This window comes from Eutrema salsugineum, unplaced genomic scaffold (assembly GCF_000478725.1).
Source record: "Eutrema salsugineum unplaced genomic scaffold, Eutsalg1_0 scaffold_7, whole genome shotgun sequence".
In the NCBI taxonomy this organism is placed as follows: domain Eukaryota; kingdom Viridiplantae; phylum Streptophyta; class Magnoliopsida; order Brassicales; family Brassicaceae; genus Eutrema; species Eutrema salsugineum.
This window is the reverse complement of record NW_006256486.1, coordinates 5,074,473-5,093,276: the sequence shown is the minus strand read 5'-3', so window position 1 is coordinate 5,093,276 and position 18,804 is coordinate 5,074,473. Positions and strand designations below refer to the sequence as shown.

Below are 18,804 nucleotides of genomic sequence, written 5' to 3'. Positions count from 1 at the left end.
CAAATCTATTAGTTGTGTTAAAGTGCATCTTTAATTCCCATTATAGTTTAGTATATCATGTTTCCTGTGTTAAATCAATTATATAATTGTCTCATATTTTTTAGATAATGAGCAGATGGTAGATCCTTCAATTCAAATTCTTCTTTATTTATGGCTGAATAATTTGTTTATAAAAAATTGAAATATAACTAAAAAACTCATAAGATAAAATAAAATATTACCTTTTAAGATTAGTGATATAATTGCCAAGAGAATTACCATTTATTGTTTACTCCAATTTTTTTGCTTTTGTTCCAAAAATTTTTTTTGGGGAAATGAGCAGATTTTTCACCTTAAATTTCAAGTTTTTCTTTATTCATGACTAACCATCTACTAAAAAAACTTTCTTGTAACACTATTTCTGTAAAAATGTCTTGCAAATGAACAATGTTTTATTTTATTTAAGGAATTTTAAGTTAATTTGAAGTTTATAAACAATAAATTGATATATAAGATGTTGTTTTTCAAAGTAAGAGAGCTTTATAAGCAAAAAAGTCAATAAAAGAAATAATAAAAAATAAAAAATAAATACAATCTTGAAAAGACATAAGTATTCAGAGAAGCAACCGTTGATAATCAGCAGTTATGTACGAAATGGTATAATTAATAAAATAAAATATAAAAAAAAACACAACCGTAAAATTGTAATGTTTGAATAAATTAACAGTTATAAATAAAAAAGGTACAATAAAAAGACACAATTGTTCAAAGATTCATGAATTGTAACATTTGAATAAATTAACAGTTATAAATCAAATGTACAATAGAAAGACACAATAGTTCAAGAGTTCATTCATAGTTTTTCATTTTGTTATTTAAAAAAAAATATAACTAAAAAACTCATAAGATAGAATAAAATATTACCTTTTAAGATTAGTGATAAAGTGCCAAGAGAATTACCATTTTTTGGTTAGTTCAAATTTTTTGGCTTTTGTTCCAAAAGTATTTTCTTGGGAAATGAGCAGATTTTTCACCTTTTATTTCAAGTTTTTCTTTATTCATGACTAACCATCTACTAAAAAAAACTTTCTTGTAATACTATTTCTGTAAAAATTCTTGCAAATGAACAATGTTTTTATTTAATGAATTTTAAGTTAATTTGAAGTTTATCAATAATAAATTGATATATAAGATGTTGTTTTTCAAAGTAAGAGAGCATTATAAGAAAAAAATTTCAATAAAAGAAATAATAAACAATGAACAAAATATATACAATCTTGAAAAGACATAAGTATCCAGAGAAGCAACCGTTGATAATCAGCAGTTATGTATGAAATGGTATAATTAATAAAATAAAATAAAAATACACAACTGTGAAACTGTAACATTTGAATAAATTAACAGTTATAAATAAAAAAGTGCAATAAAAAGACACAATTGTTCAAAGATTCATGAATTGTAACATTTGAATAAATTAGCAGTTATAAATGAAAAGATACAATAAAAAGATACAATAGTTCAAAAGTTCATTCATAGTTTTTTATTTTGTTATTATTAATAGATATGTTACCTTATTATTATTACTAGATGATTATCTACGCGATACGTGGATTATATATTTATTGATATTTTCTTAGTTTTAAATATTATTTATGATTATGATAAAATAATATATCTTTATCACATAGAGTAGAGTGGGTTTGTACATCAAAATCAATGAATTATAGTGTGTCAAAAACTTATATATATATATATATATATATATATATATATTTCATGAGGGCAAAAAAAACACTTCATGTCGCACGACCTCTTAACATTACACCACTGAATTATATCATGTATAAATTGATTAATAAAAAGTGTGATTTTAGAAAATTAAAAAACAAATTTTGTCAAAAAAAGTTTGTTTATAGACTTTACTATGCAATTCATATGTAACATTTATATTATTAGCTTGTCATATGTGTGGCCTATTTTTAACTTTGAATTGACATATGTTAAATAATTAATACTCAAAATTAAATATTTTTAAAAACTTGATTAAAATTATGACAATCAAAAAATTCAAGAATTACAATTTTCAATAATAAGTGGGAAATGGAAATAATATTACTAAATAAAAAGAAGATCACTAATCGAAAACTTAATCGAATTTGTTATTACTTCCTTCTTTATAATTTCCGTCTTTGATATCTCATTGTGTGGTCTTCATCATCAATTTCATATCATTGTTCTCTTTGTTTTTTATTATTATGAACTTAATAATGGATATACACAACAAATTTGAATCATAAAATATTAAAATAAAACAACAACAAAAAAGTTTAACATGATTAAAAAATTTAAGAAATGAAAGAAAAGAACAACAAACTTGGAATTGTAAGGTCAAACGAAATATTAACATCATATATAATGAACTCTAGATTGAAATATTGCAACAACAAATTTGGATTATAAAATATTAGAAACAACAAAAGGAGAGTTTCGCATGACTAAAAAATCAATAAAATGAATGAAAGAAATAAACATATTTGGAATTGTGCGATCAAAAAATATTAACATACTAAATAATAATTTTTCTTTGGTACAGCTCTAATTGCTCAATTTTATCATCATCTCCTCTTTATTTTGCTTTATTTTCCCTCAGCCTAGCCAAGCAATAATCCAAAACGTGTTAATTATTTTTTGTTTTTTTTATTCAATAACAGGTCAATTGTATGCTACTTTTATTGGTTTTATTATTTAAAAAAATAATTGCATTGTTATTTTTTTTTTTTTGCTGTACCTTACACTTTGCTTCAACCTTGTTAAACACATTTAGTTCCTGTAAATCTACACAATGAACATAAACTTGAGATTCTTGCAAGTATCTATATGGGAAATACTCAATCATTTTAAAAATTTGTGTGTAGTTTGGTAAAAAAAATAATATGTTAGTTGTATGCTATTTTTCTTGATTTATAATTGATAAAAAAGAATCATTAATTTGTAAATTTTTTCGTTATACCTTACACCTTGGTTCAACCTTCTCAAACATAAGCTTAAGATTTTTGCAAGTATCTGGCAGAAAAAATATATGTTAGTATGCAGAGAAATACAATAAGATACTTTATCTCTAATTTCTTATATAAGATATTACCTCTAAATTCTATTGCGCAAACATCCTAATATGAATATGCACACAATATGATAAAAATGCAAAGACAACAAAAAAAATGTAAATAGTTTTACCTCTTTGTCCATGCATTGTTGTTTTTCAATGGCATGTGGTTTGAGGGTAGTGAAAGAAATGATAAACTTGCAATACATACATATATATAGTGGTAGATTTAACTTTTAAAATTTTAATTAGAATAATTTTTTTTCTTAATTTAATTCATTAGTGTGCTTAATGCACCAAATTTAGTGTCAATCTAACGTTACATATGTTAGAATCAATGAAATTAATGTAGGTTTTAATTGGACAATTAATATTAATATTAATATTGTTCTTAAAAAAAAAAACTCTCAATGACTATATAGTTTTGTCGTTGTTACATGGAAAGAACCTAAAATTAAAGACAATTAATCATAATAATTCAGAAGAAATATCTAAGAACTGATTTTGTAACTGTTGTGGGAAGAACAATTAGTCATACTAATTCAAAAACATTCAAGACAAATCAACTAATTCCGTAACCACAAATAAAACTATATCTAAGCCTATTAATAATTCATAACCAATCAAGCTAAATCAAATGATATATATTATTCCATTTCCACAATTGCTTTATTTTTGTCAAGGGGTTAGTTTATGAGTTATGATATTTTTAATTTTGGTCATTAAGATGGAGAATCTTGTTTATATATGATTATTTTTTTTTTAAGTTCCGTTAAATAATTGAGAGACAATGCAACATTTCTTTATAAATGTGAGTGATTTATTTACATGAGGTTTTAATTGCATACGTTTTATTTGTCATCATTGTTAATTATTATTCATATATGATTTTTGGTTAAAGAAAATATCAATATATATATATATATATATTATATGTGGTTTTCATTTGTGTTTTTTTTTCTGCTAGAGAAAGATGCCAAAAATGTTACATGGTTTTTTGTATGAGTTGAATGAATTCAATGTACTTTTTTTTTGGGGTCAAAGAATTCAATGTAGTTTAATTGTGTAGTTTAAATAAAATTAAATAAAATTAAATAATTTTTATTTATTTTAAAATGAGAGTGCCAAGTAGCCCAATAGGAAAAAATGAAACTTTTGTTTTATATATATGACTATTATTTGTCAAACCTTAATCTGTTACCTTAGGTCTTGATTGGTAGAGTTTTTAAAAAATCATCATGCTTTAAATCATTCAATCAACTTTTGTTAATAAAGCATTTGGGAGAGCATTCAGAAAATGCAAGTGCTCTTCTAAATGCTTCTTCATGTATGTTCTCACATAAAGCTTTCACTAAAAGAAAATAAAGGTTTTACATCGGACCAAATCGATGTAAAATCATCTCAAATATGGGTTTGCGTCGATTTGCCGTTGATTTCTAGTTCGTCGTAAACCTAGGATCTACATAAAATCGACGTAAAATCGACGTAAAATTTGGGGCGACTAAAAATTATCATAAATTTGACATGATTAAATCATCGTAATTTTGATCCAACTGTTACGTTGATATAAAAATGATTATATCTGTGTCACAAGATTGACGTAAAGTCGATGTAATTTTACATCGATTTTACATGGGCTTCCCGAGATTAAAATATTTAATATGATGATAATTTTATTTTTTGATGTAAAATCATCGTAGTAATTTGATGGTAATTCGACGTAACAATTTCTGATGTAACTTGACGTAAATAATTCGATGTAATTTTGACGTAAAAGTTTTGATGTAATTTCGATGTAAATAATTCGATATAAATTGGTCATTATATTATGTCGATTTAAAAAAATAATTAAATAAAAAATCGAAAATAATAAAAATAATAAGAATAGAAATTTCATATAAATTCAAAATATTTACAAAAATATAAAATACAAAAAATTAATTAATTTCATTCAAAGTAATTTCAAAATCGTCGATATAGAAATTTCATCCGCCTCACCGGTCGATGCCTGCGGCTCGCCAGTACCACTCCGTGGAGCCGAAGAGGATGCCGGATGCTGCTGCTGCTGCTGCTGCTGCTTCTCCCGGAGCTGCCTCTCGTTCTCCTTCGAAATGTCAAAGAGGTTGTTGAAGGACTGAATCTCTTATCTATGCACGACTTGCTCAGCCCGCAAGTTTATGATCTCCGTGTAGGCGACCTCGAGCTGTTGCCGCAGGATTAAAAGATCCTCGTATATCCGTCCAGCAACCGCGACCGGACAATCCTAGATAGAACCCAACCCTAAAATTCGGTCTTTCTTCTTCGGAACAACCTATACATATTTGTAATTAATTTTATATAATTAAAAATTAAATTAAAAAATATCAATTACAAGTAAAAAAAAACTTACCTCTTCCAATATCTGGTTTTGCTTGAGGACATTCAAATGAACGTTAGGTGAGACCTGAGTTTGACGCTCAACGATCTTCTCCATCGCATCATTGTAGACCTTCCTTGCTCGAGCATCCACGAAATATCCGTCTTTCTTCCGGTGAGTAGCTTCGAAAACCTTGGTCATAGAAGAAACTTCTCCTCCATTTGCCTCTGCCTGCAAAAAATTAATGACAATTAATAATATATTTGATCCGTTATATCTTAATCCATTACCTTATTATTATTATTTTTTTTCTAGAACCTTAATCAATTACTTTAATCGTGTAAAATGCTACCTCATTAAGGTGTCTGATAAAAACTAATTAAAAAAAAAGCGAAAGATAATTTATTTGGTAAAGTAGCTAAAGATAACTTCCAATCCTTTTTTATGAGATCATAAAAACTCATAAACTTACATTTAAAATCAATTGAGAAAAATATAAAAAACAGAGATTAATCCTCTATTTCTATTTCAATTTTAAAGTTCATTTAATCTTAAGTCCACCCATTTTCTTGTGGAAAGTAGTCCACTATCTAGTATTTGATGCAAAAGAGTTATTGATTTGTTATTTTTGTCTACTTTTTTTGTCAACCAAAATTATGATGGTTAATTAATTACTATCATTTTGATTTTATTATTGAATATAACAAGGCCTAAGGCCCAAGCCCACCTCTAGTTTTATTTTATTTTCTCTCTCTCCCTCTCCCTCTATGAAAGCGCTCAACGGTCTCCTTGTGAACCACAAAATCAAGCTTAGCGGAGAAATCTGAGGAAACATTGTCTGAGTTCAAAATCGTGAAACTGATCGATGCATCAAAGAGGAAAATCCAACAACAGTAGATCAAGGAGCTTCTCTAGAACCAGACTCGCCGTTGAAGGCCATTGAAATCTCTTAAACTCCTCTCTCTCTATAGTCTATCGTCTCCTTCCCTCGTCCCCTTTTTGAGTTTTCCGACGACCTCTCCTCCTAATCAATGGCGACACCTTACAGTAAAGTTTCCTCTTTTTATCATCTATTCGTCATTTGTCTGAAATCACTCACATGGAATGGAATCTTTTGTCGTTTGTCTTTTTGGAATTAATAAATAAATCAGATCATAATACTTTCGAAAATTATAAATTTTTGCTGGCCCTCTTCAGGAAATTAATCACGTTTTGAATGCTTTTTTATTTCTAAACAGAGAACTTGTTTATTGTTGGAGAATTTAAAATTAAAAGTAGGTGTCTCTTCATTGTCTCGAAGTTTTAGAGTGTTCTCAGTATTGTTTTTGGTTATATAATTGACACAGAGGAAGAGAGAGATATCCAAAAGAGCTATTGGATGGAGAATTCAAGTGATTTGACTGTTGAGGCCATGATGCTTGACTCCAAAGCTTCTGATCTCGACAAAGAAGAACGCCCTGAGGTATGTTCTCGGTTTCACAATCTCTGAAATTCGAAACTTTTCTTTGATATTTTACTAGTTTAGAATCTTAGAATATTGAGGGTTGTGATTGGTTCTAAGTAGTAGATTCTCTTTGCTCTAGTGGTTTGAGCTTAGGAACATGTGACAAACTGCTTCTTGATCATCATTTTAAAACGGATTTTTGATTGCTACATGAATCTTTGGCTTGATGTGTTTCTTGGCTATAGGTACTATCTTTGATCCCACCATATGAAGGGAAAACGGTGCTGGAACTTGGAGCTGGGATCGGTCGTTTCACTGGTGAATTAGCTCAAAAGGCTGGTGAAGTTATCGCCCTTGACTTCATCGAAAGCGCGATTAAGAAGGTTTTAATTACTGCTTTGGTAGATGTTGTTATGTTGAGAATTTTAATGTTTTTTTCTATTTGGTTTTACCAGATTTCTTCTTTTGGTGATGCTGTTCTTTGCAGAATGAAAGTGTCAATGGACATTACAAGAATGTCAAGTTTATGTGTGCTGATGTGACATCACAGGACCTGAAAATCACAGATGGATCTATCGACTTGATTTTCTCAAATTGGTTGCTCATGTATCTGTCTGATAAAGAGGTGAAAATCTGATTCTTTTGGTGTACTCAACTTTTGAACTGTTAAGAGAAGAAAAGTCTAATTCGATGGATGCAGGTGGAACTTTTGGCAGAAAGGATGCTTGGATGGATAAAACCAGGGGGATACATTTTCTTTCGAGAATCTTGCTTCCATCAATCCGGGGACAGCAAGCGAAAATCAAACCCTACTCACTACCGTGAACCAAGATTCTATACAAAGGTTCAATCTTTTGACTGGTCTTTGCTTTATGGCAATGAAATGCATCTTACCTTACCTTTCGGTGCCAATTATATGGTTTTTAAAGCTGAACTCTCGATCCAGTAGAATGTATGAAAGATGACACAGTGGGATTAATTTCATCCTGTATGTGACCTGAGATCTAAATGTTTATCTTATGCACAACTGTGAGATTTAACCACATGGAGGTTCTCTTACATATGCTGTATATCAAAGTTTGTTGTCACTTGGCTCACCACTCTCGCCACATTTTCGAATCTAATGTGTTGGATGAGTTGAGTTTATTCTTCTAGATGTGCCAAAATTTAAAATGGTGGTTTAATGCAGATTTTCCAGGAATGCCAGACACGTGATGCCACTGGCAAATCATTTGAGCTCTCTATGGTTGGTTGCAAATGCATTGGGGCTTATGTGAAGAACAAGAAGAATCAAAATCAGGTAACACAAAATTTTCTTTATCAGACTGTATACTTTCCCTTATCATTTGATGGTGCCTTATTCATTGCACTGCTTAAAAAGAGGGGTACAATTTATTTTCCTATGTGATGAAAGATTTGCTGGATTTGGCAAAAAGTCAGCTTGGAGAATGACAAAGACTTCCAGCGTTTCTTGGACAATGTTCAATATAAGTCTAATGGAATCTTGCGCTATGAGCGTGTCTTTGGGCAAGGATATGTGAGCACTGGTGGATTTGGTAAATTCCATTCTAACTCTAATCTTCATAAGGACAAGCCTGTGTAAAGTATTTACCCCACCTCTTGCCTCTAAGTTCTTGTTTTTCTCTTAACAGAGACAACTAAAGAATTTGTGGCGAAGATGGACCTTAAACCCGGACAGAAAGTCCTAGATGTTGGTTGTGGTATCGGTGGAGGTGACCTCTACATGGCTGAGAACTTCGATGTTCATGTTGTTGGAATCGATCTATCAGTCAACATGATCTCTTTCGCATTGGAGCGTGCCATTGGACTCAAATGCTCAGTCGAGTTTGAAGTCGCTGATTGCACCACAAAGACATATCCGGATCATTCTTTCGATGTTATTTACAGCCGTGACACTATTCTGCATATCCAAGTAAGCAAAAACCTTTCTTTTTCTCACTTCTTGAAGATGCCTTGTCAAGTTGTCATCATTTGTCTCTTCTTTTTCAGGACAAGCCGGCTCTGTTCAAGACATTCTTCAAGTGGCTTAAACCAGGAGGTAAAGTTCTCATCACTGACTATTGCAGAAACGCTGAAACCCCGTCTCCTATATTCGCAGAGTACATCAAACAAAGAGGATATGATCTCCATGATGTTCAAGCTTATGGACAGGTTTGTGTTTTTTTTTTCATTTTTTCCTCATAAAACCTTCATCATTTTATGTTTTCATGATTCGTAATGAAACCTTCTTCCGGTAGATGCTGAAAGACGCAGGCTTTGAGGATGTGATCGCCGAGGACCGTACTGATCAGGTGACTCCCCACATACTCATAACATGTATACATTTCTTTGAATAATCCTGATTCTAACATAACCATTTTTCTGCAGTTTGTACAAGTTCTGAGGCGTGAATTAGAGAGAGTGGAGAAAGAAAAAGACGAATTCATCAACGACTTCTCAGAAGTAAAAACATTTTCTCGCTACCAATTCAAAGAATACAACCCTTTTCTCACTACCAAGATTTTGTAATCTTCTTTCTTTTTCATTGATCACAAAATCTTGTCAAATGGTTTTGTAATGCAGGAGGATTACAATGAGATTGTTGGAGGATGGAAAGCAAAGCTTGAAAGGAGTACATCTGGTGAACAAAAATGGGGATTGTTCATCGCCAACAAGAAGTAAAAATCCAATGGTTTAGACCCCAAAAACTCTGTAACCTCCTCTTTGGTGATTCTTTTACCTTCAATAAAACTGTTCCTTGGAGGACAATATTTGCTTGTTTTACTATCCTGGAACCGTAAGTCGTTAGAGAAAAACTCATGTGTTATGTCCAGTCTTTGTGCCTCATAAAATCTGCGTTGTTTTGATTTCATAGATATTTTTATACATCTGCATAATACTCAACGATAATATATAGGTCTGCGAATTCCTCAAGCTAAGTAAAAAGGAGTGATTTATAATCTATGATTGGATAAAACAGAGCAAGAAAGCATCTTGTAAATTCATTACATCTTAAGAGATCAGAGACAGCAGCTAATTTACTCATAAAAATCTGAAACGCATTCTTCATTCTCCATTCTCATTACGCATCTTAGATGAGAGAGAGCGCGACACACCAATGCACAACACTTCCTTACCACATTCTGCAAAACGAATACAAAATACATTTCCTTCTCCAACTTTTTAACCTTTCCACCATTCGTAAATATTTATTGGTCCCCAACCAGTTCGATTGAACTATATGAAATGGAATCATCATCATTTTCACCAGTAGTCTCCACAAGAACATGAACCATCCTTAAAATGGTGAAACCTTTTTTTATCCCTCAGAATAATCAATCTTCCTGTGATTTTCGCCATACACTTGATGGCACTATGACAATCCTCACACACACGCAGATTCTTCATCACACGGATTGGTTTCCCTGAAGACACACGCATTATCCCATACGCTACTGCAAGTCTTTCGCTGTGGTACTGAACCATACACTCCTTCTCTTCTTCTTCCACATCATGAGGAACCACACTCGTCTTCGAAACATACCCTGCTTTCTTCATTCTCAAATGAAGATCCTCCAAAAACGCATAAATCTCATCTTTCTCAGGATGAAACTCACCCCCAACATAGAAAGTATGAGTCTTGTTCTGAATCTCAATCCAACTGTACCCTTTAAATATCTTCACCCCTTGGTTTAGCATTCTCTTTCGCAGTTTACCTACATCTCCCCATCGACCCGAAGAAGCGTATAGATTGCGGAGAAGAACATACGTACTGGAATTTTCAGGCTCCATTGAAAAAAGGTTTATCTGCAGCTTCTTCAGCTAGCTCTATATTTCCATGGACTCTACTTGCACTGAGTAAAGTTTTCCACATTGCACCGTCTGGTTCAAAGGGCATGTTTTTCATTAGATTGTGAGCTTCTTCTAGAAGCCCAGCTCGACCAAGAAGATCGACCATACAAGCGTAGTGCTGTGAGTTAGGTGTTACGCCAAAGTCTTGAGTCATCGTGTAGAAATATTGTCTGCCTTTGTCTACAAGTCCTGTGTGACTGCACGCAGTAAGTACCGCAACCTGTGACAAGAATAACAATTGGCATGTTATTGGAAGCTAGTACTGCAATTATGATAACGCAAAAGATAAAACCAAAGTGATATTATATCGTTTATTTACCAAGGTTGCATCATCTGGCTTCAGTCCTTCTCTCTTCATCGACTCGAAGAACCTTAAAGCCTCTTCTCCGAACCCGTGCCTTGAATAACCTGCAATCATCGTGTTCCAAGAGAAAATGTCCTTCCCAGTCATCTCTTCAAACAAGTCATAGGCTTCTTCTATGCTTCCACATTTGCAATACATCGACAAAAGCGCATTGCCAACAAAGCATCTAGTCTCATACCCACCTTTAACCAATCGTCCATGCAATTGCTTCCCCAGCTCAAGAGCAACAACGTCTGCACACGTAATTAGAGCAGATGAGAACGAAAACCGATTCAATCTCCCACCTTCTCTCTCCACTTGTACAAACAAACGCAGAGCTTCATAGCCATGTCCGCATTGCGAATATCCTGCAATCATAGCAGCCCAAGAGACTGGATCTCTTTTAGGCATTTTATCAAAAAGTTTCTTAGCTTCAGAAACATCGCCGCACTGAGCATATCCAGTTATCATCGTGTTCCATGTACTAACATTGCGAAAAGGCATAATATCGAACAATTCCTTTGCCAGCTCCATTCTCTCGTCCTGCACATATCCTGCAATCATGGCATTCCATGATACTTCGTTCCTCTCTGGCATTTTGTCAAATAACTCTCTCGCTTCTTCCACCATTCCGTTTTGTACATATCCTGACACCATTGCTGTCCATGTAAAAACGTCTTGAGCAGGAGACTCGTCAAACAGTTTCCGCGCTTTAACGATGTCCCCGTTCTGTGCATAACCACTGATGATCGTATTCCAGGAAACCACATCTCTCTCAGGCATCCGATCAAAAACTCTCCTTGCCTCATCAACACACTCACTCTGAGCGTACCCAGACAATATCGTTGTCCACGAACAAACATCTCTCTCAGGCATACTCTCGAACAACTCCCTTGCTTTTCCAAGATTCCTGTTCCGCACATACCCTTTGATCATCACGTTCCATGAAACCAAATCTCTCTCAGGCATTTCGTCGAACAGTTTCCTGGCGGATTCAAACTCGCCGTTCCTCAGGTACCCAGAGATCATGGCGTTGTATGATACGGAGCTCCACCTAGGCATGCGCTCGAACACGCGAAGTGCTTCGTTGCACCTTCCATTACGCATGTAACTGCTTATAGCTACGTTCCACTCTTTGATATCCGCGTCACCAGATTTACAGGGATGTTTTCTTTGCGATTTCGGGATTTGTGTTTGATTTCTCTTCCAAGAGTGAAAATTTGCTTCACTGTCTGTTGAGTCCATTGAGATATGTATGTTGTTTCTTACCTCTCCAAGACTGAACGCAAAGCTCTTCTAACCGTTTGTTCCCGCCCATCGCTTTTGATCTTGAGAGAGAAATGAGCTCAGGGCTTCGTCAAAATAAAAATAAAACTTTTTTTGCCACCGGAGAGTCGGAAACACCTATTGTGGATTCACGTCTCTGTCTTTTAAACCCCAAAGGCGGCGACTTTCCTTGGAAGAAGACCAAACAAACTCGAGATCTGAGACCGTTTGACAGAGCAACCAAGATGATTCAGAAAAATAGAGTAATAAAGAAAACAGAGTAATAATGAAGCAGGAAGAACACAAGAGAGAGAAAAGAGGGAGTACACCATATTTAACGTGTTCACATCCTTTCCTGGACAAACACGCCTTAAGCATTTGAAATCTGTTGAGGACAAGGGTACTTCTGCGTGCAGTGTCCTACTTTTTGTGGTCCCAAAAAGCATATTTAACTCGGTTTTAATTTACATCGACCTGAGTTAAACCCTTGAGTTGTCGCAGAGGATGTTTGTCCTTATCTTCATTTGCTTGTCCATCATGATTTCATCTTCACAGTTCCCGGAGAAGCTGCTTACGCCGCCGTGTAACCTGATCATTTCAGGTGGAGCAACTTAAATTGGTTTAAAGTTTGAACAAGAGAGAGAAGCTGACCTTATCACTAGTCTTTAGTCTTTGGTCATTGATTGGCCTTACGAACATTCATATCTCATATATATCTGCATAAGATTCAGCGTAATAGATTGTTCAGAGAGCTTCTCAAACTAAGTAAAAGGGGTGACTGATAATCTATGATTGGAGAAAACAGAGCAATCAATAAACGAGTAAGTAAAGAAGTCAACTAGTTCCATAGCTTTGTCGATGAACCTGTGACTCCCAAAACAGTGGAAAAGATTGAAGACAACAAACAACGGTTTGGTATAATCGCACACTCTTAAAATACATGTCAGCAGATTTTCACATAACTCACCAGCAATCTGTACAGAAAGAGAGGAGTGCTTTTTAGATCATAAAGAAGCAAAGGGAGCATGGAGCCAAAGAGCTCAACTCTTGACCTTCCAGGCATGTGCTTCTTTGCATATGGTTCTATTTCTCGATGGCAAGAATATGACTCAAAGATTAATAGTTTCAGTACAACTATAAACCTTTGAATGGCGATACTTATATGATCCAAAGAGAAGTATGTTTATTAGCTCAAGAGAATGCAAACAATATTGTCAACCTCTTTACCTTTAGCTACTTTGGCTATGATTCCGCTGCCTGAATCTGAGTAAAAAAGCTACTCTAGAGACCGGACTATATAGTCAACAATCTTGAAACAGCAACTATATCTTTCAATGGAGACACGAAACATGGAAGATCTTTCTGAGATTATTAGTAATAATACTATTTACCTTGCTTAATGTGTTTGCAGACAAAGGAGAAATGATCATTCGTCTTCATCTGTACAGAAAGAGTCACATCTTGAGGAAGAGAAGGTTTATCCAAAAAATTCAGATATGGTTGCGAAGCTACATGAAACCCAAAATATATGGTTGTGTCGCCTGCTCTTTAGACCATCTTTAGTTTTAGTAGAATTTGTTCCCAATACTTAGTTTTAATACCATAAAAAAAAATCCAGCCTTTCTCATGAGAAAAGTGAAAAACCACACACCATTTCTTTACAATCCAATAAGTATATACAAAATAGAAGGCTCTTAGAGTTTTTGCTGTTTTAAAGTGAAATTAATGGCATGAGTCACGATACTATTATCTATTATTACTTTCCATCTGCACTAGATCACCTGCATTATCAAATACACATTAGAATATATATATAGATAGCCATCATCTATCTCAAACCAGATACTTCGAAATCAGAGTAACAAAGTCAAAACCATGTAGAGCCTAGGCTGAGAACAGTTACTTTAAACCCATACGGAATCACTTCAAGACATTACATCTTAAGACATCAGAGACAAGAGCTAACTTACAAGAGGTTTCTGAATCGAAGGTAAGCTACGCACGCCCACCATAATAATCTGAAATGCATTCTTCATTCTTTATTCTCATACTCATCTTTGTTAAGAGACAGAGACACACACCAATACACAACACTTCCATACACCTGCGAAACGAAGACAAAATCCATTTCCTTCTCCAATTTCTTTAACCTTCGATAGCTCCACCATCAGTAAATCTTTATTGGTCACCAGTTCGATTATATCAAGATGAAATGGAATCATCATCACTTTACCAATAGTCTCCACAAGAACACGAACCATCCTTAAAGTGGTGAAACCTGTTATTATCCCTCAAAATAATCAATCTCCCTGTGACTTTCGCCATACACTTGATGGCATTATGACAATCCTCACACACACGCAGATTCTTCATCACACGGATTGGTTTCCCGGAAGACACACGCATTATCCCATATGCTACTGCCAGTCTTTCACTATGGTACCGAACCATACACTCCTTCTCTTCTTCTTCCACATCATGAAGAACGACACTCGTCTTCGAAACATACCCCGCTTTCTTCATTCTCAAATCAAGATCCTCCAAAAAAGCATAGATCTCGTCTTTCTCAGGATGAAACTCATCCCCAACTGAGAAAGTATGTGTCTTGTTCTGAATCTCAATCCAACTGTATCCTGGAACTTTCTTCACCCCTTTGTCCCGCATTTTTAGTCGCAGTTTACCTACATCTCCCCATCGACCTGAAGAAGCGTATAGATTGGAGAGAAGAACATACATTCCGGAGTTCTCAGGCTCCATTGCGAAAATCTTATCTGCAGCTGTTTCAGCTAGCTCTGTGTTTCCATGGACTCTGCTTGCACCCAGTAAAGTTCCCCATATTGCACCGTCTGGCTCAAAGGGCATGTTTTTCATTAGATTGTGAGCTTCTTCTAGAAACCCAGCTCGACCGAGAAGATCGACCATACAAGCGTAGTGCTGTGAGTTAGGCGTTACGCCAAAGTCTTGAGTCATCGTGTAGAAATATTGTCTGCCTTTGTCTACAAGTCCTGTGTGACTGCACGCAGAAAGTACCGCAACCTGTGACAAGAATAACAATTGGAATGTTATTGGAAGATAGTACTGCAATTATGATAACACAAAGATAAAACCAAAGAGATGTTATATCTTTTATTACCAAGGTTGCATCATCTGGCTTCAGTCCTTCTCTCTTCATCGACTCAAAGAACCTTAATGCCTCTTCTCCGAACCCGTGCCTTGAATAACCTGCAATCATCGTGTTCCAGGAGACAATGTCCTTCCCAGTCATCTCTTCAAACAAGTCATAGGCTTCTTCTATGCTTCCACATTTGCAATACATCAACAAAAGCGCATTGCCAACAAAGCACCCAGTCTCATACCCACCTTTAACCAATCGTCCATGCAATTGCTTCCCCAGCTCAAGAGCAACAACGTCTGCACACGTGCTTAGAGCAGATGAGAACGAAGACCGATTCAATCTCCCACCTTCTCTCTCCATTTGTACAAACAAACGCAGAGCTTCATAGCCATGTCCGCATTGCGAATACCCTGCAATCATAGCAGCCCAAGAGACTGGATCTCTTTTAGGCATTTTATCAAAAAGTTTCTTAGCTTCAGAAACATCGCCGCACTGAGCATATCCAGTTATCATCGTGTTCCATGTACTAACATTGCGAAAAGGCATAATATCGAACAATTCCTTTGCCAGCTCCATTCTCTCGCCCTGCACATATCCTGCAAGCATGGCATTCCATGATACTTCGTTCCTCTCTGGCATTTTGTCAAATAACTCTCTCGCTTCTTCCACCATTCGGTTTTGTACATATCCTGACACCATTGCTGTCCATGTAAAAACGTCTTGAACAGGAGACTCGTCAAACAGTTTCCGCGCTTCAACGATTTCCCCGTTCTGTGCATAACCACTGATGATCGTATTCCAGGAAACCACATCTCTCACATTCATACTATCAAAAAACTGTCTTGCCTCGACAATCATTTTCTTCTTAACAAACCCACCAAGCAAGCAGTTCCACGAGACCAATGCCCAATTCTCCCTTGACCTAAACAATCTACAAGCTTCCTCCATCCTACTGTTCTGAACATATGCAGAGAGCAATGCATTCCAAGAAACTTCGTTCTTCTCAGGCATTCGATCAAAAACTCTCCTTGCCTCATCAACACACCCATTCTGAGCGTACCCAGACAATATCGTATTCCACGAACAAACATCTCTCTCAGGCATACTCTCGAACAACTCCCTTGCTTTTCCAAGATTCCTGTTCCGCACATACCCTTTGATCATCACGTTCCACGAAACCAAATCTCTCTCAGGCATTTCGTCGAACAGTTTCCTGGCGGATTCAAACTCGCCGTTTCTTAGGTACCCAGAGATCATGGCGTTGTATGATACGGAGCTCCACCTAGGCATGCGCTCGAACACGCGAAGTGCTTCGTTGCACCTTCCAGTGCGCATGTAGCTGCTTATAGCTACGTTCCACTCTTTGATATCCGCGTCACCAGATTTGCTCTGCGATTTCTGGATTTGGGTTTGACTTTTCTGCTTCGAATAGTGAAAATTTGCTTCACCGTGTCCCTTGAATCTTGTCTCGAGTCCATTGAAGGATGTGTACTGTTGCTTATGAGCTCGCCACGAGAGAGCGCAAAGCTCTTTCAACCTTTTGTTCCCGCGCATCGCATTTGATCTCGAGAGAAAAGGGTTTAAAGAAATTATTAATTTTGAAAGGAAAAAAGGACTCTTTATATGCCACCGGAGAAGCAGCTTACGCCGCCATGTAACTTGATAATTTCGGCCGGAACAATCTACTTTCTTAGCTTGACGTCATCACTCGTTATTAGTCAATCTCGTCAGAGATGATGGGCTTTACAACCAATAAATCGAACCAATCCAAAAACCTCTCATAGATATTTCATATTTGCACAAGATTCAGCTAATAGATTGATTGTTCAGAGAGTTCCTCAAGCTAAAAAACAAAGAGGTGACTGATAATCTATGATTTGAGAAAAACAGAGCAATCAATCAATGGCTAAGTTATAGAAGTCAACTCGTTGCATGGCTTTGTCGATGAGCATGTATGTGACTCCCAAAACAGTCTAACAGTGGAATAAATCAGAGAAGGCTCAGCTATTGCGCCGTTACCGTAATCTTCACAGGCCAGTTTCTTCTTGGAATGAGAGTGATTCCAAGCTCATCGAGCAACACAAGGTGCCGTTCTGTAAATGGATTGTTCCACAATAAAGTGTTCATCGATGGTGCAACAAACATCGGTTTGGTATAGTCCCACGCTCTTATAATACATGTCAATAGATTATCACATAACCCACCAGCAATCTGTAAATAGAAAATAAACTTTTTTTAAGATCATGTGAGAGCAATAGAATATAGCTCAACTCTTGATCTTCCATATGGTGATCTGTTTCGTGATGGCAAGTAAATGAGCCAAAGATCTACTCTTAGACTATAGCTGCCATTCTTAAAAATCTCAGTACACAACACTATTTGCGATATGTATGATCAAAAGAGAACTATGTCTATATCCTTAGAAGCAAACAATCTTCAGAATTGCCAACTCTCTATTCTTCAGCTACAAGCTCTACTTTCTTAGGATCTTGAAAAGCAAAGAGTAAGGAACTAAAGAGCACAACTCTAGATTTTTAGATACACACGGCATATGGCTCTGCTGCTGTATGGCAAGAATATGACCCAAAAGATCTATTCTATAATATAGCTGGCAATGGCATTATCAAACAATCTCGGTAAAACGATATTGACTCTAACGCCGATAATTATGGTTAGATAATGAGAATGCAAACAATCTCTAGAATTGTAAACTCTAAATTTTCAGCTACTATATGAGATAGTGATTATTAAATATATACTACTTACCTTGGCTGACGTGTTTGCAGACAAAGGAGCAATGATCATAACATCAGCCCAGTGTCTGAGCTCGATATGAAGCACGGGATCACCAATTTTCTTCCGCCAGACCACTCATCTTCATCTGTATAGAGAATCACATTTTGAGGAAGAGAAGGTTTATCCACGAAACTGAGAGATGATTTTGAAGCTACGGCTTTCACTTCTGCCCATTCTGAGGAACAATGGCAGAGATTACTGAACTTAATTGCAGCTACTTTCCCACTTACAGCTAGTAATATACGAGGCTTCCTTGTTACTGTATCCACTTGCATTGTTATATTCTATATACAGAAACAGGATCAAGTTATTACACACTTGATGATTAAACTGAGAAAGGGCTTTTAAATAAATCCAGAAAATTTGGGTTGAATTGAGACAACACAGGGCCAGGATCTTACATGAAATCGATCAAACTAGATGACAAACAGTCATCTTCTACGAAATCAGAACCGAAACGAGAGATTCGAAGGATTTAGCTTATGTTACAGCCGTATCCTTGTAAATCCGAGGAAGGAGGATCGGCGAGGAACCCTAATCAATAACCGAA

General features: G+C 35.4%; 3 protein-coding genes and 1 pseudogene across 4 annotated transcripts; 1 reads left to right on the top strand and 3 right to left on the bottom strand.

Moving 5' to 3' along the window:
- The first annotated feature begins 6,230 nt into the window (after window positions 1-6,230).
- On the top strand, window positions 6,231-9,715 carry LOC18011017 (phosphomethylethanolamine N-methyltransferase). The gene is made up of 12 exons (XM_006393325.2): window positions 6,231-6,485; window positions 6,785-6,900; window positions 7,128-7,265; window positions 7,370-7,507; window positions 7,583-7,726; window positions 8,072-8,182; window positions 8,297-8,438; window positions 8,535-8,815; window positions 8,893-9,054; window positions 9,141-9,194; window positions 9,271-9,345; window positions 9,466-9,715. The coding sequence occupies exons 1-12, from the start codon at window positions 6,470-6,472 to the stop codon at window positions 9,562-9,564; spliced, it is 1,476 nt and encodes a 491-aa protein (XP_006393387.2). The 5' UTR covers window positions 6,231-6,469; the 3' UTR covers window positions 9,565-9,715.
- A 120-nt stretch (window positions 9,716-9,835) lies between these two features.
- LOC18010929 lies at window positions 9,836-12,338 on the bottom strand (annotated as a pseudogene).
- Window positions 12,339-12,994: 656 nt separating this feature from the next.
- LOC18011156 (pentatricopeptide repeat-containing protein At4g02750) lies at window positions 12,995-17,145 on the bottom strand. Of its 2 annotated transcripts, XR_002897356.1 has the most exons (4): window positions 15,477-17,145; window positions 14,314-15,379; window positions 13,735-13,783; window positions 12,995-13,059 (listed from the first exon to the last, which is right to left on the bottom strand). XR_002897356.1 is itself a non-coding variant. In XM_006393323.2 (2 exons), exons 1-2 carry the CDS (start codon window positions 17,010-17,012, stop codon window positions 14,573-14,575), a joined length of 2,343 nt encoding a protein of 780 aa, XP_006393385.2. In that variant the 5' UTR covers window positions 17,013-17,145; the 3' UTR covers window positions 13,480-14,572. The 2 variants fall into 2 exon arrangements, 1 of the variants encoding a protein (XP_006393385.2); XM_006393323.2 differs by lacking the exon at window positions 12,995-13,059 and having other exon boundaries at window positions 13,480-15,379.
- Window positions 17,146-17,220: 75 nt separating this feature from the next.
- LOC18011155 (probable phosphopantothenoylcysteine decarboxylase) lies at window positions 17,221-18,531 on the bottom strand. Its single transcript, XM_024150296.1, is given in 4 exon segments — window positions 17,221-17,504; window positions 17,507-17,669; window positions 18,225-18,319; window positions 18,322-18,531. Coding segments are annotated over 4 exon segments (606 nt in total). The 5' UTR covers window positions 18,530-18,531; the 3' UTR covers window positions 17,221-17,364.
- Window positions 18,532-18,804: the final 273 nt, after the last annotated feature.

What these genes read in the sequence shown, in the direction of transcription:
- LOC18011156 (XM_006393323.2), bottom strand. Translation starts at nt 17,012, where the DNA reads ATGCGCGGGAACAAAAGGTTGAAAGAGCTTTGCGCTCTCTCGTGGCGA. An exon ending in AGCCAGATGATGCAACCTTG is followed by an intron (nt 15,380 to 15,476) that starts GTAATAAAAGAT and finishes TTCTTGTCACAG; the next exon opens with GTTGCGGTACTTTCTGCGTG.
- LOC18011017 (XM_006393325.2), top strand. An exon ending in AACCAAGATTCTATACAAAG is followed by an intron (nt 7,727 to 8,071) that starts GTTCAATCTTTT and finishes GGTTTAATGCAG; the next exon opens with ATTTTCCAGGAATGCCAGAC. An exon ending in ACACTATTCTGCATATCCAA is followed by an intron (nt 8,816 to 8,892) that starts GTAAGCAAAAAC and finishes CTTCTTTTTCAG; the next exon opens with GACAAGCCGGCTCTGTTCAA.